Source organism: Falco peregrinus, chromosome 4 (genome assembly GCF_023634155.1).
Source record: "Falco peregrinus isolate bFalPer1 chromosome 4, bFalPer1.pri, whole genome shotgun sequence".
Lineage (NCBI taxonomy): Eukaryota > Metazoa > Chordata > Aves > Falconiformes > Falconidae > Falco > Falco peregrinus.
Genome location: NC_073724.1, coordinates 55,184,702 through 55,209,829, shown reverse-complemented (window position 1 = coordinate 55,209,829; position 25,128 = coordinate 55,184,702). Strand labels below are relative to the sequence as shown.

General features: G+C 38.8%; 1 protein-coding gene across 2 annotated transcripts in view; it reads left to right on the top strand.

Annotated features, from left to right (window-relative positions):
- The window catches only part of UXS1 (UDP-glucuronate decarboxylase 1), a 63,628-nt gene extending 38,737 nt beyond the window's left edge, over positions 1 to 24,891 (top strand). For both annotated transcript variants that reach the window (XM_055802227.1, XM_013302026.3), the window contains 9 exons: positions 212 to 316; positions 1,641 to 1,700; positions 4,060 to 4,181; positions 14,217 to 14,336; positions 16,811 to 16,854; positions 18,041 to 18,101; positions 19,408 to 19,465; positions 21,908 to 22,011; positions 24,072 to 24,891. In XM_055802227.1, coding sequence (XP_055658202.1) covers positions 212 to 316; positions 1,641 to 1,700; positions 4,060 to 4,181; positions 14,217 to 14,336; positions 16,811 to 16,854; positions 18,041 to 18,101; positions 19,408 to 19,465; positions 21,908 to 22,011; positions 24,072 to 24,203 — 806 coding nt within the window. In that variant the 3' untranslated portion in view covers positions 24,204 to 24,891. The remainder of the gene's footprint in view (positions 1 to 211; positions 317 to 1,640; positions 1,701 to 4,059; positions 4,182 to 14,216; positions 14,337 to 16,810; positions 16,855 to 18,040; positions 18,102 to 19,407; positions 19,466 to 21,907; positions 22,012 to 24,071) is intronic.
- The last annotated feature ends 237 nt before the right edge of the window (positions 24,892 to 25,128 follow it).

Below are 25,128 nucleotides of genomic sequence, written 5' to 3'. Positions count from 1 at the left end.
GATTATGCTTATTATTTTTTTTTACTAAAAATTAAGTCTGTCTTTGGGTTACAGCAGGTTTGCATACGTATCATCCGTAGGTAGCAATATAAGTGCCGAGTTCCAGTGCTAGGAAGTGCAGAAAGAAGTACTTGTTTCTTGATGCTAATGCTTTATATGTTAATGGGAAAATAATAATGCTTTTTTTCCCCCTCTCTCTGGTTTTCTGTAGTGGACCAGATCTATCATCTAGCTTCTCCTGCTTCTCCTCCAAATTACATGTATAATCCTATAAAAACATTAAAGACCAACACTATTGGGACATTAAACATGCTGGGTAAGTGGAAATCTTTTTTCTTAACTTGGTTAGACATAATATAACATGGACAGAGTTATTTGGGAGAGGGGAGGATAGAGCAGATGAGTTGTACATTTTAAGAAGTTGTTTCTCAAAGAAAAATGAGGGTTGGGGTTGGGTTTTTTCCCTCTTTGAAGATTTTTTTTTTCCTTTCTACTTTTCCTTTAAATATATCTGCAGATAAACTCTGACAACATGCAGACTTGGTTGTCAAAGCACAGGGACTTCATGCCTGTATCTTGGCTGTGGAGTGCAGTAATTACAGAAGTCATAGGAACAACTAAGAGCATGGGATTTTTATAGCGAAGTTGTGTCTTGCTTTGGCGACTGTGGAACATTCCTACGTTTGCCATGAGTGACTGTTCCTTTCCACCACAGCAAACATTGAACTAGGTGGAACTGTAAACCCCAGACATCAAGAGCACTGCACCCTCTTGTGCATGCCTTGGCTAGCAAATTCTGCAAGAATGTGTAATGTCTAGCTTCACGCTAGGTAATTACGAGGCTACATTTTCAGTTTTGTCTGTTGGGTTTTATGCTGGAAATGGCCCTGTGAAAAGAAGGCCTCAAGCCTTCACTAGTTTTTCCTCTCATCTTTGATCCATTTGGCATATGCTGCAGCTTGAACTGAGTATCAGTGATCCTGAGAGGAGCTATGAGGCAAAAAATTTCCTGGGCATTAGCTCAGCCGAGTTTCTCATTTGAATGATACTCTACTGAGTACAATTCAGAGACTTAAGTGATTTAGAAGCTATGGAGGTACCGGACAGTTGTACGGCATAGATGAGAGGTTTCTTTGATTGGCCACCAACTTGAAGGGCAGAAAGTCACTGAAATGGAGTGCAGAATAATCTTGAGTGATTGGTAGGATCATCCAGGCAGTTTAAAGGGGCATAATGAAGGGAACATGATTTATTTTATCCTATAACATGTTATTCTCTACCAGTTTCTTTATGTAGCTTATCTTTAAGTTTTGGTAATCATAATATAGTGAGTTGTTTCAAGATGCTGATTTCGTAACTGGAATACTACATGCTTCCTTGACCTTTATTTAGGGTGTAATAATATATTAAGTTCTTGGATCTTGGTTTAGGGTAACTTTTAGTCCCAGTAGCAAACACATGCATGTGAATGCTACTCTGCTGTTTCTCATTTTCTAGCTTGGAAGTGGGCACTATGGATGTGATTTACAGCTAGATTTATCTAGTAAAAGTAAAGGATTACACTTAAACAGTTAACATGATGGAGAGATCCTTGCGCTTACTATAATTATGTTGTTCTTTCCCTGTTACCCCAAATTTAGGGTTAGCTAAACGTGTTGGAGCACGGCTGCTGCTGGCCTCTACATCGGAGGTATATGGAGGTAAGAAGGATAAAACAGTGTTTAGATCTCTTGAAATGTGGCTTTGTAAAAAAAAAAAACGATTTTTACAAACCTTTTGTCAGATGTTTGAGTGATAACTTCTCATCACTGTCTTAGCTTGATTTCTTTCAGATTTACTTCTCACAGTTTAAAATGTGGGCAACTAACACTTGCTTTAAATCTCTAACCAGAGTGGTAGAAGGAGGCTCTGACTATTGTTTGTAACTTCCCTTTGTCATAGTTTGTGTCTCTTTTTGCAAAGGGCTTGTGGGGTAATTTAGAGTGTTGAATGCTAATTAAAATTCAGATGCCATAATGAAAACCTGTGAAGAGAGATAATTTCGGTAGTAAATCTGCATCTCTTTTTCCAGTCACTTATGAATTGCGTTGTGAATCAGCAATCACCCTGGTGTGCAAGAGACAAGGACATAACCTCCAAGCTAAGAAAACAGTGATTGTTCATGCAGGCTCTTGTGGTGTCTCTGAAAATGTAATATTCAGCAATAGTGTCATATCTCTCCAAGATCCTATTACTGTTACTAAGAATTGAAGTAGTGAGAGGATGACTGATAGAACTGCTGGCTGAATGCAGCAAGAATCTTTAGTACTTCCTTGGGGTGTGTAACAGACCATATGCCTTACTAGGGAAAATTCCTGCTGTTGGGAACTCTTGCCTAATAGGTAATAGCAATTTTGCAATCACAGTCACCTGCTCAACATTAGTGGTTGTGAGTGGGCTTTAAAGAGCAAACAAGCAAACAAAAATACTCATCTGTGTAACAAGATACAAAGTTTTTTGAAGAAAAAGTGAGGAAAGACAAAGGACATACCTCAAGGTGTACACTTTCGGTGGTTTAACTTCAGTCAAGAAGATTCAAAGCAAATACCCAAGCAAGAGAGAACTAAGGTGACCAGCCAGCCAAATAAGTGGCTTGAGCACGTGCAGCATTCCTGTTGCGTCCCTTGCCTTTGATTATCCATGGTCAGGCTCCACAGAGAAAAACGCTAGCCCTAAGGACTATTCTGTAATTGAGCAAACTCCCTTCTGGAACAGGGGACCAACAGGCAAAAAAGAAACCAAGTTTTGAAGCTTCATTGGTCTGCTGCAATCTGCCTGCTGAGGTGGAAAACTTGAAACTCAGGCTTTGTCGTGTCCGTAAATCAAATGTAGCAGGGAGAGTCTACTCACATTATACTCTGACTTAAACAGGCAAAATAATTTTGTTGAAAAATAAAGGACAGAAAATAAAGTCAGAAAATATCTGTTAGCTGTTTCCACAAGAGCTCTCAAAGCAGTGTTTTGTAGGGGGGTTCCAAGTACTTTGTAGGGCTGCCTTTGCCAGAAAGGAGACAGAAACTGAAGGTGCCTTCCAGATCACGGCACCTTCTGGGGCCCTTTTAAGAATGGTTACAGGTTTTTTATGATCATGTGAAACCTCTCCGCATTTACCATTGCTCTGTGACTCTTGTATGGCAGGAATTCATCGGTAATGATGTCTGTAAGCAGCATAAAAACTGGAAGGGTTAATCAGAAACTGACCATCAAAGCTGTTTCAAAAAAGCCTGTAACACTTGAAAGTTTTGTAGCAATGTATGCAAACTTCAAACCCAGTAAGAAGAATATGGCAGCACAGGTAGCAAAGTGGGGAAATGTGATTGCATTATTTTAAGCATAAGGAGCATGCGCACACAAGGATTCCTAGGAGATTTTTGGTTGGGTGGGGTTTTTTTTAATCAAGAACTACTGTACTGGATCAAACCAGAGGATTGCCTAACCTGATTGTCTGTGCCCAGTGACAGCTAGTAAAAATGCTTAGGATAAAACAGAAGAAACATAGCAAGTATGTTGTGGTATATTGCTCTACTCTTTGTTCTTTAAGAAGTGCAGTACTTCTCTCCGCTTTTTCTGTTTTTCTTTTGTTTCTTATTTTATAAAACTTGAAGATGCTTTACTTTCTTTTTTTCCTAATACAGTAAAAAATGCTGCCTACATAACCTATAATACTTCCTCTGAATTACATTAGATAGGAGTCATATTTGTGCCCTTGAGGTAGTCTGTCTTTGCAGAGAAGAGTTGAATTTAACCCTCTGTTCACACACTCTTTTAGGGGAAAGAAAAGCATCATGATGGCAGCTGTTCACTTTACTCAGTTACCTTACTAGTGTCACATCTTCCATAACTGTCATTTTCATGGTACCAGTGAATACACTTCCAAGGAATGGTGTTGAAACATAGTATTTTTTAAATGCATGGTTTAAAGAGAACCTGTTGAATTGTATAACACTAATGAAAGATTCATTGTATATAGTCACCTTTGGGATAGAAGATCATTTAAGGTGGTGTTTTTTTTCTCTATAGATCCTGAAGTTCACCCTCAAAATGAGGATTACTGGGGCCATGTGAATCCAATAGGTCCAAGAGCCTGCTATGATGAAGGAAAACGGGTTGCAGAGACAATGTGCTATGCATACATGAAGCAGGTATTAAACTTGTATCAGGTTCAATGAATTGTCTGTAATTAATGAAGGCCAAACATATGGCAAAACTGGAATATGTGTATTTAGAGGTAGGAGGGCAAAAGAGAATGTCTTAAGTAGGAATACTCGTACTATAGCTGCAAAACCTGTTTTCTTTAATGCAGAAGTTTTATTGCTCCCATCTGTTGTTTTTTTCAGATAAGCAGCGTTCTTAAAGAAAATGTGCTTTACTTTTCTTAATAGACATAATAAGTCTTTGAGTATCGTAAATAGTTTTTAGACAGATTAAACTGAGATGACCTTGCCAATTTGGGAGCCAAGTAAGAGTTGTTTTAAGTTGGTCCTGTGCTGAGAAGTGCTTTGCTGAATAGGACTATTGCAGATAAATGTGGCATGTTTAATGAGCATAATTGAAATCAGAATATACAGATAAAAATGAGGAAGTTCTTTAATGAGTACCTATATAGGAGCAATGTATTTTCAATCTCTTTAGAAATGTCTTATAATTATGTAGATATAAATACAGACCTTAATGGAGGGTACCTATACTTAGCTATGTAGTGCACTTCTTCAGACTAATACAGTAACATCAGAATAAAAATGCAATTTAAAATATGTTTCTGAAATGATACGTGCCATTTCCCTTGGGTTTCATAATCAACAAGTAGAAACTCCTCATTAACTAACCCAGCATAGACTCTTTACCTGTATGTAAATCTTAATTGCTGTTCAGCTAGTCTCTGTGAGGCTATTCAATTAGACAATGTGACAGACTAAAGAATATCATATCACTGTTTCTTGGTGTTTGCAGCCTTAATAGACTAAACTTATAAATCAGCTGTATATTCTGTAGAATTTTAAATCTTTAAATGATAAAATACTAGGTGCTTTTAAAAACCATGAAAACAAAAGTAAGTAGTAAGACTTTGTGGATGGTATTTTAGTACAGAGGTGGTAGTAATTTTCTCTTCTGCCAGACAGAGAAGGCAGAAGTTAGTGTCTCCTTTGTTCTCTTAAGTCATTTAATGTCTAGCGTGGTGGTACTGCTCTTGTTCAGGATGATGTCTTCTGTACTTCACTGTAACAAAATACTCCTCATGGGTCTGGAAATCCATTCACTGTTGAATATTGTCATTTTTATGAGAAATTCTTGCGCTGTAGGGTATCAAATTTTTTACAAGTTTGTGGTACTCTGCAGTATTCTTTTAGAAGGGCAAGACTATAGGTCATTTTGAAAATCATGGGTCACTTAAAATCTTAAAGCCACAGGATGAGTCATGGTACTATCTGGTAATTTTTTTGCAGGATTTACAAAAGAGAAGGTTTGTAAGGTGGAACTGCAGTGCACACATACATTAAGTGTGAACTCATGATGCAAATGAGCTCTCTGTCCTAGGGGCAGCTCTGTATGAAATGTCTTGTACTTTATTATGGGTTAGTGAAGTCTGCCTGAGCTTGTCCCACATTGAGGTATATTCTGAAACATTGTTGAGCTGGGTTTTTTTCAGAGCTTAGATGATAGGCTGTTATTAGTGGAGGAAACGTTATCTTTTGCTAGTGGAAAGGTCTGATGTCTACTATGAAAATAAATATTGTGCTTTTAAGAGGATTTTGAGACAAAAGTGACATTGCCCAAAACAATTTGATTTGAAGGATTTCAGGTTAAAATATTTCCAGAATCTTCTCAGCTTCAATAAAAAAAAAGAAACAAGCAAACTTAGGTCTGCATCTTTTTGTCATTTCTTCCAAAGATTTCCATCATCATGCACATTATTAGGTACCTTAAATACTGAATCGTGTTTCCAAAAACTAAAATAAAAATTCATTGCTATGTTATACTTGCAGACAGGCTCTTTGAATCAGAACAGTTCTTGAATCTAGTCAAAGATGACTCTTTATTCACAGTTGTCAGAGTTCCTCAGTAGCCTGCCTTGACCGAGACCTTTTTGGTGCACTGCTGGCAGCGTTGTTTTGTTCACCTGTTTTGACCCTATGAATTAAATATTTTTGACTTCATCTCCCCTTTACAACTGCTGTCTTTAAAAAAAGCCCAGCAGTACTTCCTTATCAAAGAGTCCAAGAACAGTAGTAACATTCAACAATACATAAGCGTGTGCTTGAAAGGAGAGGTGGGGAGTGAAATATTTGCTGGAGAAATGCAGGGCTCAGGAATTCAAAGCACGTACACAAGTTCATCTCATCACATGAGGCACCCGAGCATGTGGTTTGAGAGGATGTTTTCTGTAGGCTTCTGGGAGCAGCTTTCCCTCCATAAATTCATGTGGTAGCATAGGTCAGCCATGCTTATCCTGTGTCATCATCTCTCTTTCAGTGCTTGCTAGCACTCCCTGCTGGAAAGCCTTTTTCAGTTCGCTCAATTGCCGTAACAAGATTCAAGGCATAGTTTTGAAACTCGCTTATAACAACAGCTTGTTGATCTGTTTGCTTTCACCATTCTATACTCTTACTTTTGTTACTGTTCTGCCTCTCCTTCCCTGTTCTTCCAAAGTGTTTTTTTGCATAAACTTCATATACAGGTGTGTGATGTGATACAGATGTGATACGATTGCACACCTAGTATTTTTCCTCCACTATGGCACTTCTGTTTTGCTAGATAAGGTAATACCATCATTTTCCAGAATGAGCAGCGTTTTCCAAATGCAGGGTCTTCTTGGACATATATAGGCAGAGAAAACATTACAGGGGTGAGAGGAGAGTTTCAGCACATAATACTGCAGTGTGAATTTTGTGGTTTGTTCAGGAGTCTCCATTCTGTATGCATTTAACTTTTTAAAAAAGTTGTGGTTTGAATTATGGAGCTACCTAGAAATCCAGATATTCATGTGTGCTCCAATGCTGGCTTCATTTAAATACTACACAGAATCTGAATACTACCTTCATAGCAGGGATCTGGTATGATTGCATAAGCACATCATAAATACAAGTACACTGCATTTTAAATGCTTGGTGTATTAAGGGTGTTTTGTGAACTAGATTTAATTTCTTCTCTTATACCATTGATCTGTAAGGAAATTCTCCAGAGCTGAAGCAACAACTTCAGGTCACCATGACATGTTGCAGGGAAATTTTTCATCTTCTTCTGCTTCCTTTGTCCTTCTTTTCATACCAACTGTGTGACTGCAAGCATCAGTGGTAGCAAGTGGGCTTAGTTGTACATGATGTGATGTGATAGTTTTCAAATTGCCTTAGAATAGCTTAGATCTTCCAATTAAGAATTCCAGTGGGTGCCTTTCTAAGCATAGAGAAGTGAATGGAGTTGTCAGAATCAACTATTAATTATAACCTTCTTTAAGTGGACAAGTGTTATGCTCTGCTTTACGGAATATTCTATAACCAGGACTGCAAAGACTCAAGATGCCAAAAAATCTTAATAGGTAACAGAAGAATGGAAAGATGTTAGAGGTGAAGTTTATTATATTAATGTGAGAGAATAACACATGTAAACTGATGTTGAAATTTGTTAAATATAGAAGTGCATTGCAGTTGCAACATGAGGGTGATTTTCTGTTTTATATTGAGTTGTACTTTCCCCCTAATCTTTAATTCGCAAATTGAGTTGGTTTCAGTAATCATAAAAAGCCTTGATGTAAAATGTGGGGCTAATGAAAACTTCTGATTGAATTGCAACTGAGAAGGCATTGAATAAGGCAGTGAATAAACGGGTAGTTATCGAATAATTAGAAAACAAATACCTGTGTTGGATTAGTTTGCTTTAACGTCTTTTGGGAGTTTATCCTGTATTCTCCAATAATTTCTCATTGTTTTCTTTCCTTGATACTCAATATAGATTGCTTTTAAGCATGCAGCATTCTTTTTTGGTGTTGTCACATATGTTTGCTAGCAGTTTGCTTAAGGAAAGATGCAGAATTGGTGTTTTTTGTGGAAGAATGGAACTGATTTTTTTGTGAGAGGAAGAGGAGGCATTGCATCTCCTTGGGGTAATAGTCACAGGCCCAGACAGCAGCCCTTTAATGATACAGATGGTGGTTACTGTTGGATGTATACGACGTCAAAGCTAAATTTTAGTGATAAGAGCTATCATGGATTCCTTTAGCCTTTTAGAGGTCATGCAGAGAAGTTTCACATCCAGGAATATTAGTGAGGCGAAGGTTTGAGAGGGGAGTCCATAAGATGCTACAAGCAGTCAACCACCTTGAGCACTGCCTGTAAAGAGTTGAGATGCTACAGTCCCTTGCACTGCTGACTGAGAGGGCATTGACACCACTGAAGTGCAGGTGTCAGTGCTGCAACTAGTATCCCATCTGAGTTGTTATATACCAAGACAACGAAATTCAGAAAGAAAAGAAAAAAATTGTCCACAGTTCCTTCTCTGCAGTCTAAGAGGTCACACACGCGCAGTTATAGTAACATTCTCAATAAATATGGCATTTCCATTGAATATTTCAAGTACTGTTTGTTGTTAGTTGTTTTTATCTTCTTGATTAACTGGCTCCACTTTGAAAGAGGAAACAGTGCTGCTTTCAGCCATTGTAACTGTATGGCTCACAAATAGGCTTTTATACTTTGGAAAAGAGAAACCACAGAAAAAAATCCTTCCCCATAGTTCAATAAAGTTAAGTCCTGCAAACTTAATAGTGTAGAGATTAAATATTGCTAAGCTTTTGAAACTGGCTTCTTCCAGTTACCTTTGTACGGTCCTTCTGATAGTCCTGCCATTTTCTAAAACCTGCTGATATGTATTGTCCATGCTGTTGGATTAATGGATCTGCACATTTTCTAATGAGTTGTTAGAGCCGTCTGTAGCTTTGTGAGTGTTTTTTGCTGTGTAGGAGCTCGGCGCATGAACCAAAACGTTGTGTTTGGTCCTGTACAAATGCAGAAGTGGCATATAGTTCTCCAAAGCTATCTGTTGCTAATGTTCAGTTGGAGGAAGTGAGGTGAAAAGGGGAGGAGAACAGTGCAGTAATGAGGCAGTATTATAAAAATGCAGTGTGTTGTTTCACTGGATCATTGGTAACAGAAGCCCCTCTAAGTGGAGAGTTTCATTATCTGAGTATCTGTTTCTAAATTGTATTGTTTTAGCTGTGTTCTCAGAGCTTCCTAATACAAACAGCATGGGTGTAATAGGGGGCTTTTTTTCTGTCAGTGGAGCAACACTTTTTTCAAATTATATGAAAATAAAGCAGGAAAAAACTGTCAGGTCTTCTGGCCCGTATTCACACACAGTGGTTTTACTAATGCTCTAGTATCTTTACTGCTTCTATGTGCTCTGTGCTGATAACAATTGCAAAATAACTTTGTTCCATAGACAAGGTTAGAAGACTGTATTATGATGATTATCAAAGTCGTGGACTAAACAAATACAGCCAGTTTCCTAAGAAAAGTCTGAATACTTTGCATAGTCTCTGCCCTCTTGGGTTTTGTTTTTTTTCTTTCCTTGCCGTTCTGTAAGAAATCCCATCTTCTGATTTCCCTCAGGTAATTGAAGAACTTAGTTCTTTCGGTTTGATATTGCTGCACTGTTGTGCAAATAGAATTTTGAAGTCACGAAGATTTTAAGCTTTTTTGGGAGGTATAAGTTCAGTCAGTGTTTGAATAAGTATATATCCATAGCAGCATTCATCTTTTGAGGCAAAGTGTGTGTTGTTTCTGATGTTTTTTTCAATTTGGTACACCTCTTTTAATTTGGCTGTTAAGATACGTCCTCCTCAAACAGCCACCGTTGCTCTAAAAGCATTGGTAAGGCATTGTCTTTCACCTGTAACTGTCATTGTTACACTAGTTCATGAATATAACTGCAGAACTCTCCGTTGTGCGGATGACTAAGAATAAATTGCCTGAAGTTTATGTTGTATTGCCTGTATTCCTGGCCCTTACTGGAAACCTACTGGAAGCTGTGATAACAGGTCTCATTCCTTGGCTGTTATTGCACTGGTTATGTTATTTGCCACCTCATGTTCAGAAGCCGCGTTGTGCAGTATAATACTGAATTTAAAAGCCCTGTCTGAAGGGAATATCCTAGCAACTCACGCACAGATGCATTTAAGTGGGTACCCATCCCTTCCCAATGGCAATGTCTCCTGTCAAGGTGTTGGTGGAACAGGCCTGTGGCTGTTTGCGTTGGCCATGTACAGCATGTACAAGAGGTATGCAAGCTGAGGCAAGTGCTAGAAATAGGACATACTTTTAGCAGGGAGGTATAAATAATGGTATGAAGAGTTGTCAAAGAGAAGTTGTAGCTTCTCTAGTCTGAGAAATATTGAACTGTAACCATGGTAATATTTCAGCTGTAAGATAAAAGTAGTGAAGGTGTGCCTTGGTTGTGTTCAGGGACCTGCGTTATGGCAAAAATAGTCAGATGATTGTTATTCTCCTTTCTAGCTTGTTTATGAAATTCAGATCTCAGCATCACTGTTTTTGCAGAACAGGTCTAAAAAGCTGTTAGTAACCAGGAATTAATCTAATTTTGCTTATACAGTAGACAGTACATGTATATAAAATACCTTGGACCAAGCCTCAGTGTAGAGCATTGTAGCTTAAGCACGTCACAGGTGGATCCTGGTGAACACTGTGCTGGTAATTCTGCTGTGATTACAGTTCAGGGTTTTGGGAACAGTTTTGAGACTTAATGATCTCTGGGACACATGGGAAAGAATATAAATCAGGAAGAAAGTAACTAGTAAAGCAAAGCGTGTAGGCAACAATCTTAGTAATTTAATTTGAAACATCGATAAAGACTTGTATCAGGTCACCATGATACCCGTGCAACTATCTGGGCTTTCCCTAGAACATTATTTGAATCCAGCTGTCTGCTGGAGAGCAAACAATTGCAGCTTTCCTTTCCTGATTATTTTGTATGCAGGGAGGTCTAATTCATGATTACTCTTCAGATAGCTCCACAGATTTTACAAAGAAGGAAACGCTGTTAATTAGTAAGAGAAGCTTGCCTAATATCATTATGAATTACAGTCACAGCATATGTTCAAGCTGTTTCACTTAAAAGAATGTCTTGACATTTGAGCTGTATTCTGTATTATTCTTTTCTGATACAGTCAACACAAGGAGAGATCTTTTCTTGAAAGGCTGATAAAATTAAAATACATATTTTTAAATTAAGATGTTACCATAGCATCCTTGATACCTTGATACGGAGCAGGGATCTGTAGAACTAAGTGGCAAACACTCATGCTGAAGACCATGGACAGGTTTGTTTTGCAGGGGACACTCTCTAATCTATGCTACCTTTTGACTAACAGCTATAGAATAGTCTTGAGTATTTATTCAGAGGAGGCATCTCTGAAAGCCATAACGATCTTTCTTGCACCTTTTCTGTCTTCCCTCTCCATCTGTACAGGCACAGTCTCTGGGAACGTGTCCTTACTGGTAAATAATAGAGTGAGGTAAATCGTTTTGCTAGCCTACACTGCTGCATTTTATTAGCTTGCTCCCAGGCTCTTTTTTGGATTACTCAAGGAACTTTTTCTCTGATTAATCTGCTATGGGAGGGCATAGTTTTAAACCATGAGGACAGAAGCCACTTGATCACATTTGATATTGGCATCAGGGATTGGTCTCAAGCTCTCTTGTTTAGCAGTATAAATGTAGGTCAAAGAAGTTTTTCTCCTTTTTCCAATATACAATAAAATACTGTACATGACTTACTGCACGAATCTGGGAAAGTAATTGGCTATGCTAGTGGGAATATGGTGGAGGTACTCAGTTGTAACTAATACGTTGTTGATGCTCAGAGTAACAGGACATAGGTAAGAGTGTACCAAAAGTATTCATAGGCAGTTAATACAAAAAGGAATAGTTGCTCAGCATGCAGAAAGGATCACTTCAAAGATGTTAATGAAATGGCAAGGGAAACTTAGGACAATTTCTAAGTTCCTGGCTCCAAAATCTGTTTGTGGAAGAATTTGTTTTGAGAAGATAGATCCCAATTTTGCAGTCACAAAAGTAGTTCAGCCACATAGAAAATAGATTTTTCAAAGCAGTAGGCTACAAAGAAAAGCTTTGCTAGATGACACTATAAATAAAAAATTACTCATTTTAAAAGACAGCATTATGGTGCAGGGAGGAGAATAAATAGAAGGGAGAAGACACACAGGATTCACTGTGGCTATGGATAAGTGCCTATAGAGAACGTGGTGTTTGTCTAGCCAATACTGGAAAACAAGGGTGCTGCTGTAGCTTGTAACAGTACAAGAGAAGCTTTTTGGTCAGCATTGTTTAATGAGTTGTTTTCCTTTTGAGTGCTAGCTTCCAAGTGCCTCATTTTCTGTACCTGTTATTAATGGCAATATCTGGAAAGCCCACATGAAATACAGTCCCTCCCTGAAGAGTCAGTGTCCTTTTTAAGATAGAGTGCTGGGCAAAACAAAAGAAGGAGCAGTTGTGTCAGAGTATATATTTGCAGATACAGTGAAGGGATTTGGAATGGCTCTGTAATACGCTGCTGGCAGTATATGTTTGCCATGTTGCACTGCCATGCTTTTTTAGCTAACAGAAAATAAAGAATGTGTTCCCAGCTGACGTCTTCTGCATGAGAAGGGACTTCTGCGCTTTCCAGGGTCTCTCAGCAGGACTAAGTGAATGTTGTGAGGCTATTTTTTTTGGCTCTGTTGGGGATGCAAGCAAGTTATGTGACAAAGACCCAAGACTGTAGCTCTTCCTGTGGCACAAGTTACCTCCCTGATTACTGTTAGCTTACAATTTAGTTGCAAATATAAACAACATTTGATCATGGTGACTGAAAGTTTACCCGCAGTTAAACAGAGTGGATGTTGTTTGGCCTTCTCCATACTAGGAAGCATGGAGCTTTACCTATACAAGCTTGATGTTTCCCATTTCTCAACACTAAGTAACAGCTAAAGTGTTAAATGTGCTTTTTGTCCCTCTCATCTGTGAAAAGCTAATGCTATTGCTTTCACAAAACTTCTCTGAGTATTCATTTGTTTATGAATCAATTGGAGACCCAAGAGAGAAGATCAGATTTTCCTGCAGATTTCTCTTGTACATGAAGCTACATTTATTTCCAAGAAAAACATGTTCCCAGGACTCTCCTGAGTGACGTGTGAGCTACAAGCTTCAGCTGCAGGTGTAACAACAATACACTTCTTCCACACACACTCTTGTCTTCCAAGAAAATGCCAAGCATCAGTCTAAGCCTTAGTAAAGGGCATTGAAAATACAAGATGTTTACAGCATACCACACTGCTCTGAACTCATCAGGAGCCATGTGCATGCTTCAGCTCACAAAGACCAAACATCCGTCTTGTAGACTTCTGTCATGAATTGTGGCTTGTCCAAATGAGTATCAACAAACAGAAAATACCTAGAGAGAGATTACTTCAGTCTCCAGTCTCCCAGTGTTAAAATGTTTTGTCCAAACAGTTTCTAATTTCACGTATTTGTTGCATTTTACTTTGAAGATTTGCAGAATATCCTGCAGAAAGGACTTTGGGCAATGATATAAATGTTTCTCAGGAAAAAACTAAGCCTGGATTGTAATGCATGCATTTACATAGCCTAATAAGTAGCAGGGAGATAAGAAACATGGTAGCTGTGGTTACAAAGCGACTTACTTTATGGCATTTGTAAAGATACTTATCTGAAGTACTCAACTTTTCCAGTCTTTGGAAATGCTGCTTTGGTGTATCTGGTATATATACTTTTTCTGGTGATTGTGGGACTTCACTTATGTGCAAAAAATGTAGATACGTTCTGGGAAATAAGTTGTTGTTGGAAGGGTACTATTTAAAAATCTTAAAGTTCTTATTGGAAGAAAATGATGTACTGAAATCATCAGCTGTTCCAGCACTGATTTAGAATTTGCATTACAAATACTGAGAACTAGTATAAATTACATTGCTGTATGCACTACGGTTTCCAGAAGCATTGAGGTGATGTTAGAAATATTTTATGGTGAAAAAACAAGCTTGTTAAAGCTGTAAGAGGGATTTTAAGAAAGCTTTTGGGCAAGAGAGAGTTAACTTAGGAAGAATGACACTCTTATTTTAAGATAGTAACAATTCTTTTTTTCTTTGCCTACAGGAAGGAGTTGAAGTGAGGGTTGCCAGAATATTCAATACCTTTGGTCCTCGAATGCATATGAATGATGGTAGAGTTGTCAGTAATTTTATCCTACAGGCTCTCCAGGGAGAACCACTAACAGTAAGTACTGACCTCTTAGTGACATGAAGAACTGTTCATCTTTGTATCCTGTCCTCATGTGCTATGAAAGAGGATGGATTGTAGAAAACACTGAGACTGAGGCCCTCCCCCCCCCCAAAACCAACCCACCGTAGTCTTTCAGTGTACCAAGCTCAAATTTATAGGATTATATATCCAAATATGTGCTCTGTTGATGATATTAGTATTCCTTTCCCAGAGAGAAACCAGATTACCAGTTGCAGTCTGAGAAAGTATTTTAGTCATCCTGAACTTGAATCTCTCTGTCTGTCACAACTCTGCTATGGGGACATGACATGACAAGGCTCACAGAATCATGTTTTGGTACTTATTTCTGTTGAGGAACTTTCTGTGAACCATTTTGGAAAGTTAGGCATTTAAATGTCTTTTAGCAAGTTTGGAGATCAGCCTAAATTTTCCACGTATAACAACGTTAGAAGCCTTCAGGCTACATCACCTATTAGTAAACAAAGCCAGCCAGGACTGTTTCTTATTACCGTTGACAAACTGGTGTGGCATGACCCTCATCCATATAGCTAAATTTCCCTGCCAAAACAAGTTGCCACATCCAAACTATTTGTGCTGAATGGTCCTTGGCTCTTGATAATGCTTAAGCAATGTCACAACACTGTCTGGGAGAGCAAGAGCTGCCACAGGCCAATACTTTACAGAGATGCTGCTGGTAATTTAGCAATACAGACAATGCCTGACCTATACCCTGATCCTGCTTACTTTACTGTTACAAAATAATGAGGTTATGTAAAATAAACGAGGAGATGTGCTGAAATGGGAAGTAGTAGTTCGGAATCTGGGATCAGCTGTGAGCCATGGAAACATTTTCAGTTTATGTGATATACAACAGACATTTCATGTAAGTACTTGTTAATGTTGCCTAGATTAGAAGAATGAAGTGCCAGGAAATCACTTAATGGCTTCTGCTAAATAGCTAAAAATGTTGCTAAGTACCTCCACAGAGCAGCTATCTTGAGATTGAGACACGATTCCTTGTACTGGAGACTGTAAAATCCAGAGTTCAGCCAGGAATTCCTCTAGGAAGGAGCAGACAATCCAAAGAGAAAAAGGATGAAAGTTTTGTGGCAACTGCCACTACCACGATTCTCATAGAGCAAAATCTGAAACTGGACAGAGCACTGAAGATCATAGACCAGGGAGTAAGTCATTCCCAGGCAAGATGAAGCATAGTGTCCTGTGATAGATCTCCCCTAACTTTAATCTTTTCCAAATAATATGCCAAAATATGGTTGCTATCTGCAAAACTTGGGTAGTAGACACTACCCTACTGACAGGATGAAATCTAGAACTGTTTATAAAAAAAAAATAATTTAAAAAGCTCAAATTGTCTATATTCTGCAAAGCAATGCATGTCACCTGACCTAAGTACGCTGATAATTTTTTGAAAGATTGGTCTTCTCTGGAGGTCAGCATTTGCTTACTTGCTTGCTGTTTATCAGTGATTGTTAACTTCAGTAGCTTGTTACTGTGTTTTAATGTCATCAGTGATGCATCTTGGCTACTCTCTTGCTCCTAACCATTGCTAAATTTTTGGTTTAGACTTGTGGTTACTTTAGAGTAACAAGCTGCAGTAATTTGAATGTTGTGTTCACTGCATCTCCTAAGGATTTGCTTTTTCCCCAGAGATTTACTCTTTTTTTCACACTGCACACAATTAAACTGTGGTGGGAAAAGAAACTATTATCTGATACCATTATGTACATTTTAAGTATACTTCAATGTCAGAACTGAAACAACTTGCTTGCTCCAAAGTGCCATCACATAACCTGAGAAAACTTTTTAGTTTTTCTTCTGTAAATTTTGGTACAAATCTGTACAAGTGACTCTGGGAGCCATCCTTTAGAAATTATTCTACTTCTCATTTCCTCAGACAGTAATATTTAGTGTGACATGAATTTTATTTTTTTGTTGTTGTTCTGATTGCTTTAAACACAGTGCTGTTTTTCTTGACAATTTTTTTAGACACCACTAACATTTGCTGGTCGCTTTGAAGCTGGCCGTTGTTAATAAGCAAATAAAAAAGTGCTTGTCATAACCACATCTTAGTAGCCTGATGTTTACTTTAAATGCTTGGCGCTCTTTTCTGGCTGAGTGCATGCTGCAGCCTCTTTGAATGTTCCAGGAGAGGACAAAGGATCACTCTGTCCTACATCCCTGAGAATGTTTCCTACATCCAGAGTTCTGGTTAACAAAATGCCTAAGGAGGTGTTTACTGGAGACACGTCCAAGAGGAAGACGACCTTCAAAGAACTGATACTTTGCCAAAGGCTTTGCAAGCACATCTTTTTGCATTCCCGTAACATTGAGCTGATGTCTCAGGTGTTTCTCCTTGGGATGTTTTTCTGTAATGGGGAGGACAAGATAATTGGGCTAGAGAGGACTTTTATATTTATGTAACTTTTCTAATTTTTGTCTGGTTTTAGGTCTATGGACCTGGAACTCAGACGAGAGCTTTCCAGTATGTCAGGTAAGCCTTCTGTTACTTACTTTACTTGATGGTTCTTTGAGCTTGGCCAACCTTGTATGCATGTGCATTTTAGTCAGAGAAATGATGTTCGTTTTTAGGCCAGCTGTACGTTCAGAAGGGAGACACAGAAGTTTTTAAAAGTACCGAGAAACAAAATGTTAATTGGTTTAGAGCTTTGAACTGAGATATTAATATGTTCTTCCCTTCAAGGGACAGCAAGCAACTTGTAGGTTAAGTTTTCAAGGCAAGCAGTTTGTCACTCCTTGCATTTTAATGCAATGCTGCCACCTTGTGCCTTTGGGGTGCTCGGTCCGTGCGTGGGCTGTACATGTGTGTCCCCTTCTGGAGGAAGGAGCAGGCTAAGGGGATATTGCTGCAGCTAATATTTGCAGCGTAAGCAACGCCAGAATGTACTTTCACTACAAAAAAGTGAATCTGTTCCTCAGATTCTTTTGTTCTGTCATGCTAGTTAACTTTCTATGCCAGGCTTCTGGGTTGTTTTTGTCATTCTCTGCTTGGAAATGTTCTTTCCCACTGCTGAAAGTAGTAACAGCAGTGATAGGCATTACGGAAACCCCATCCGTTCAAAGTAGCCACTCCTTTCCTGATTCTAAGTCATAATGAAAGGGATCTGGATTTGTATGCCATGGGCCAAGCTGCTAAGTTTGTTGCTGATAATGCAGAAGGGTTTTGTGTTCTTTTGCTGGGGGTAGGTAACACCAAAATATCATTTTTAACAAACTTGGTTTAAGGATTTCTGAAAGCGAGATGACAATTCAAACAACAATTTGCAAAACAGGTGTTCATGTCATGTGCTCCTGTATTATAACTAACTTAGCTTGAAATGTGTTGGATTTCCAGCCTCTAAATATGCTTGGGTATTGGAGAGAAGAGGAAGTATTAATTGTTTTTTAGTAACTTTATTTTTTTGTATTCATTCGTATGCTCAGGTGAACTTAGCCAGTGTATCCCAAAGATAACCACCCTTTCAAAAAACATTCAAATAACATTCAGGGACTGTAGAACAAACACCCAAGAAAGCATACACCCATTGAAGTATACACTGCAAATCTGATTTCAGCATTCCTCAGCTACTGGGGCTTTGAGAAGGCAGCTCTCTTTTTAGAAAAGAGTATTATTTATAGGGAAGTGGAAATTGCCTCGGTTTGTTCTTCCCTTTTTATAGTGATCTTGTGAATGGGTTGGTGGCGTTGATGAACAGCAATGTCAGCAGTCCTGTCAACTTGGTGAGTATGAGAGCTCCACTCTACTGTGTTCACTGTGCAGTGGCCAACATCACCTCTCTTTTCCTCCTTGTCACTGATGCTGATTTCTAGAAAAAAGAAAGGGAGCAAAAATTTATTTCCATTATGAATAATGTATTCTTCTATGTATTCTCTTTATAAGAAAAAAATGAAACCCTTAGATATTGAGATCTTACCGCTCCAAGAACAGGATAAATTTTCTAGAGTTTTTAATTTGTTTTAGCAAAAAGATGTATGTAATTAGAATATGAAAATAAACAGGAACAAAATATGGAGGGGGGGACAGGTGTGGCATGCAGAATATGCCAAGGAAATGTTTAAAGACTGCTTTTAATGAAAAAAAGCACTGAAGGAATACTTAGCTCTAAATAATTAGAAATCACTTCATACTATCCTTTGTAAGAGGAAAATGGGGTAGCGTTTGATGGTATAATTATCTAATATTGATTAAGGCTGCTTATAACTTGTCTAATAAGATTCTTGTTCTGTCCCATGCATTGTCACCTTACTCTCAGCAGTGGATATAATAGAAAAAGGATGCATGTGCCAGGTCATTTCTGTGTATGCCAGCTTTTGCAAAATCAACCATTCAACTCTGCAGGACAGTTGTTCATCAGATTTTCCTTCATTGCTGTGGCCATGAATTCATTTCTACATTTCGATCCAAATGCTGATATTTTTAAGCCCTGTCACATGTTTTATCTTCAGAAAACTCAGTGTTCAAATCTATACCAAAATGCTCAGCTTTAGGTTAAACAAGATATAGTAAAGAAGAGTTTTGCAACAAGGAAAGCTAGGGATGGAGGGAATTGAGTCTGATGAAGGTGAGCTAATGCTAACAGGAAGTTTTCAGCATTTTGTTCTAAAATGATGAGGAGGTTACATGCAGTTGGTTAAAAAAAAAAGTTAAGGAATGTTGTATAGGAAAGTAAGTAGTCCTTAAGTCCTTGAATCCAGATTTCAAATTGATGACGTGGTTGTGTGGGCTGCTGAGTGACATGCCTTTACTGTGATTGGCATGCGTTTGCCCATTCTTTACAAAATTATTTTGTTTGGGGCACTTCCCTACATACATTGAATTGCCAAGGCAAATGTAATGGAAGGCAACTTTTCTAACGAGCATGGAGTTTGTCAAAGTTACCCTTTTTTCGTCAAAGTAGGAATAAAGCATAGTGATTACCTTTTTCAGACTCTAACATGAACTTGTTAAGAGTTGTCTCACATCAGAAAGCTAGCATGTCTTAAGGTGTTTAATTGTTATTGTAATGAATATTCCTTCTACTTCTAGGGAAACCCAGAAGAGCACACTATCCTAGAATTTGCTCAGTTAATCAAGAAACTTGTTGGTGAGTATGATAACTAATTCTTAGTAACGCTTATGAAGTACTTACTGTTGTTAGGTAATTATTACTTGATAAGTGTGTGTAATATATGGATCATTAATTAGTCTTTGGATTTCTTAATAACTTTATCACAGGCATTTAACTGTATCCTAATCATATAATTACATATTATTAAAATAATCCAAATCCTCTCAATTGTATATAAAATATTGCATGAACAGTAGAATGAATACAGTGGTTTTGTGTATCTGTGCAATCTGTACACATTATTTTGTATAATGTTTATGCAGTTTTTAACTTTGTTTTGACAAAAGGACAATACATAAATCTGAAACACCTGAATGAGAATGTTTTGCATAGCATCTTAGCTGAAATACGGATACTGCGGCAAGGTGGTTCTTCGCAGTTACGTAGGCTGTTCGCCTTCAACTACCATCAAAAATCTCATGCTGTCATGACAGTCTTTCTCAACTTCTCACCAATCTAGCAGTGACTCTTGCAAGGGCTGTCAGCACCTCCCTTGTGTGCGGCTGGGAAGAAAACACTGTGGCTTTCTCTTCATTCTTGCTCTGATACCTGTAGCAAATCGGAGCTCTCAAGAATAGAAGTGAATGGCTGTGTTTAGTCTTCTAATGTGGCTTCCTAATGAGATAAAAATACTGATGCCATTAGCCAAGGGGTTTTAGTCCGTAGATTCCAGAAGCGCTTCTGAGGGATCTGAAAAAGACAAATTCAAACTTACAGTACAGCTGATGCATGCAATGTTTCTGATAGAGGACTGTCCCCTCTGGAAAGCATCTGTGAATCCACAGATCAGGGAAGGAAATAAAAAATCACAGCACCAAACGCATCAAGCACATAGAATAATTGTTACCTTCCCTTGTCTGTTTGTTCACAAATAATTTGATCTGTTTCAGTCCTTCCAGAGAGGCGGTTTAGTTCTGCATCCATAAAATCCGACAGCAACATGGCATATAAACTATTTGATAGATTTGGTTAGAAAAATTGTCCTTATTCTGTGTACTGTCATGAGGAAAGGCAAGTATTATGTTTTCTATTTAAATCAGACTGGAGAGTATGGGCAAAGAGGAGATAAAGTCCCTTTAAGATGCAAAAGGGCTAACAGAGTCATAGAATGGTTGGAAGGGACCTCTAGAGGTCACTTGGTCCAACCTTTCTGCTCAAGCAGGGCCACCTACAGCCAGCAGTGGCCCAGGACCATGTCCAGACTGCTTTTGAGTATCTCCAAGTCTGAAGACTCCGCAGCCTCCCTGTACGAGTGCTGAGCGACACTCACAGTAAAATAGCATTCCCTGATGTTCAGGGGAAACCTCCTGTGTTTCAGTTTGTGACCATTGCCTCTGGTCCTGTCACTGAGCACTGCTGAAAAGACCCTGGCTCCCTCTTCTTTACTTCCTGCATCAGGTGTTTATACACATGGATAAAATCTCCCTGAGCCTTGTCTTCTCAGGGCTGAAGTCCCTGGTCTCTCAGCCTCTCCTCACAGAAGAGATGCTCCAGTCTCTTCATCATCTCTGTGGCCTTTTGTCACTCTCTCCAGTATGTCCGTGTCTCTTCTACTGGGGAGTCCAGACCTGGACCCAGACCTCCAGGTGTGGCTTCACCAGTGTGAGTAGAGGGGCAGGATCACCTCCCTCAACCCGCTGGCAGCACTCCTACTAATGCAGCCCAGGGTACCATTTGCTGCTTTTGTGGCAAGAGCACATTGCTGGCTCATATTCAACTTGGTGTCCACCAGGGACCCCCAGGTCCTTTCCTACCAGGCTCCTTTCCAGCTGGTTGGCCCCCAGCCTGTACTGGTGCCTGGGGTTGTTCCTCCCCAGGTGCCAGACTTGGCAGTTCTTATTGAACTTCGTGAGGTTCCTGTCAGCCCTTTTCTCTAGCCTTCTTTCTTAAGGTCCCTCTGGATGGCAGCACAGCCCTCTGCTGTATCAGCAACTCGGTATTGACCCCTGAGGTACACCACTAGTTACTGGCCTCCAACTAGACTTTTTGCCACTGATCACTACCCTCTGGGCCTGTGGACCCGGTTTCAATCCACCTCACTGCTCATCCAGCCCTCAGTAAGGATGTCATTGGAGATAGTGTCAAAAGCCTCACTGAAGTAAAGGCAGATGATCCACTGCTCTGCCCTTGGCTACTGAAGCAGTCATTTCATCGTAGAAGGTTATTAGACTGGTTAAGCATAACTTCCTTATCGTGCATTCATGCTGAAATCTTGTGAAATGCTTTGTGAATCTGTGTTGCTGTGGGACAGCTGGTTCACCTAGCTGTTGCATGCGGTGCAGCTGTATCTGTGAAGGCATTTCAGTGGTAGGATTATGAAGCAGAAAGCTGCAGAGACCTGATGCTCCAATAGGTAAGAAAGATCTAAATGTAAAACAGCGAGTTGAGGATGGTAATGCTCTCTCTGTTCTTGAATAGGCAGTGGGAGTGAAATCCAGTTTCTCTCCGAAGCCCAGGATGACCCTCAGAAACGAAAACCTGACATCAGAAAAGCCAAATTATTGCTTGGCTGGGAACCTGTGGTATGTACAGCCGTATTACTGCTGTTCCTGTGTGCAAAAACATGGGGAGGCAAAGGAGGATCAGGGAGGACTACATGGTAACGACACATTTCAGTTATCAGAATATCTGCTTAACACAGTCTCCAGGACAGTTGTTTAAAAGGCACTCTCTCGTATGTTGGCCTAGCTCACGATCCAGAAACAGCTGGGTAAGATTGTATGGCCTGTGCCACGTGGAAGAGCAGATGAGCATTTGTAATAGACTTAAGTACAAAACCCCATTGTTAGGATAGACATTCTAACTTTTTCACATGTGTATCACGAAATGTCTGCCTTTCTGTAAGCCAGATGAATCCTTTGAAGTACATGGTACGTAGTTACGGGAGCTAATGAGTTTGCTGTTGCAGCAATCCTCATTCCTGTTTGCTGTGGAGGGAAAAAGTGGCTTTTATTTAATTCAAGAATTTTTAGAAATTTGGACTAAAATTTTTAAGATTATCTGTAACATCATTGTAACCAAAATACTTGTTTGGATGAATAGGGACAAATATGAGCACTAGAAAAATGTTCTGGGTTATAGAGTTTGTTTAAAGGGAAATATGTGAAAGCCAGGCAAAACAGAAGCTAGCTAGAGAGGCATGATACATTTTTGTTTTCTTTTAATTTTGGTAGACTAAATTAAACCAGAATAAGGAGCCCTTATTGTGGACTATAGGTATACGTAGAGATGTTCAGGGCTTGTTCTGTGCGTTGATAAGCTTGAAACGTGCTCAGGCTTAGTCTAACGTCTCACCACCCACAGTAACGTCTGTTGACCTCTAAAGATTAGTTACCAGCCACCTGAGGTGATGCCAAGGTTGTGGTTGTTCTGCACAGCTAATATTAAAGAAATGCAAAATGCCCATGCTTGCTGGTTTTTTCCTGCCTCACCTTTTTTGGTGAAGTTAACGGTGTGTGACCAGGCATAGCTGATGGTAAGAGCTGGTTTGTTTGGGGAGGGTAAGGTCTACTTAATCACTAGAAAGGGTGTGACTTTTTTAGCCAGCTCCCCATTCTACAAACCACTGGGCTAGCTAGGCTTTTTTAGATGTGCAGCGAAAAATCTTTCCAGGAAACATGCAAACCTGTCTAGTAAATGGAAGCTTATTGGTGTCAAAAGGTAGCTCCAGACCTTTCTGAAAGGATTCACAGAGGCACCAGGTATTAATAGACTGTGCCTGCAAGCACAAGGCCAATAGCAAGTGTTACAATCACAAAAGGTTTGTAGCAGTTAACTTTTGTGTACTTCTGACCTTTTGAGTTTGGCACAGTCCTTAACAAAGCTTACTCTGAAGTAGAAGTACATTGTTGGTACATCAAGGCAAGTCGGTTTTATGCTGCTGTTTTATCCTCCTGTATTGATGATGGTATCAGCAAGCATGTCAGACCATACGGCTCCTGAGGAAAGTGGGTGATATTTCTGTTGTTCCTGTCTACAAATCATAGCGTTTAAAGACAGGCATAGAATATGACAGGCATAGAATATGAAGAATTACAATTATTTGTGTCTAATTTAAGAATGTCAAAGGAGATACTGGGTGATAATTTGTATCCTTTTTTCCACATATCAGTGGAGCACTGAAGAAATAAAACCTAAAAAAACAAACCCAAAACAAACAAAAACCCCACCGACCCATCACCTTTGTGTGGTATATACCATTCTGTGAGATGAGGATCTTTAATCAGTAAAAACGGAAGGGTCGTAGATTTCTGTGTGCCTGTCTCTTTCAATGAATTATGAACTGAAAGCAGAATTACCTAAGTCTGTTTTGACACTAAACAGACCAATCGTAACTGTCTGATGAGATTTAAATTTGTAGGGTCTTTTGACTTAACTATGTCAGAAAATATATCTGATGTTTAAGAGCTAACATTGCATTAGCAGTGCAGAGATGTAACCAGTATGTGGTGCTGTTAATACTTACATTGGCTAAGAATGAGTCTTCCTAGCAGTCTTTCGATAGCTGTGTTAAAGATACTGTTGTGAAAAGAGCTGATGTGAACTTGGAGTGATACGATTCTTTCCTCACTTTTGGGAACAGGTCCCATTGGAAGAAGGTTTGAATAAAGCAATTCATTACTTCCGTAAGGAACTTGAGTATCAGGCGAATAATCAGTATATTCCCAAACCAAAACCTGCAAGGATGAAAAAAGGAAGAACAAGACATAACTGAAGACTTGGAAATTCCCTCCTTGACATTTGACAGATGTAATTTTTTTTTTCTTCTTGGTTTTTTTTTTGAGAGAGAGACTTTTAAACAGGTATCATGAAGAACAAACTGGAATTTCATTCTGAAGCTTGCTTTAAAGAAGTGGATGTGCCTAAAAATAACAAATATTCTCCCTCCCCTGCAAATCTTGCCTTGCACTTTTTAAATCTGTCTTTTTATGTAAAATAGAGTAGAAGCATCTTTTAGTATCGAGTTTTATATCTTGCTGTGAGATCATTTTGTTGAGACTGTCCTTGACAGTTTTATTTACTGGTTTCTTTGTGAAGCTGAAGATAAACACAAACGGGATGGAAAATGCCAATTTATTTATAAAATGGGTACTATAAAATATGAGATGTTCTACTATGCATAAGAAAAAAGCTAGTGGTATTGTCAGGTGAGAGACACTGATATCTAAGTATAGAGCAGTTTAAAAGAATTCTGTATGAGAGCTTTATGTATTCTTTAAAGGAGAGATTTTTTCAAAGGTTTAGTTTTAGTTGTACACTTGAATTTGAGATATTTTCATTGATTACCATGGATAAGGATATTTTGAATCACTACTGTGTTGTGCGTACTCTGGGAATAAAGTTAATGTATTATTGGTTACAGTGGTTGAATATGCTATTTTAATAAAATATTGAAACTTCAATTTACTAGTTTCAGGGTTTCACTGTGGGCATTTCTCTGGCATTACACATCTGTGCATTTATTGTATATTTATTAGAAAGTAACTGTCTCTACATAATCGGCTCAAAGTTAATAACTTCTGTCTTTTGTTGCTTGTCTCTTTATAGATACACACAAAGGGCTGCAGGATGTCTGATGAAATATATGGGACAAAAACATGATTTGTTCCAATTCAGGTAGTTGATAGTGATGCAGGGGT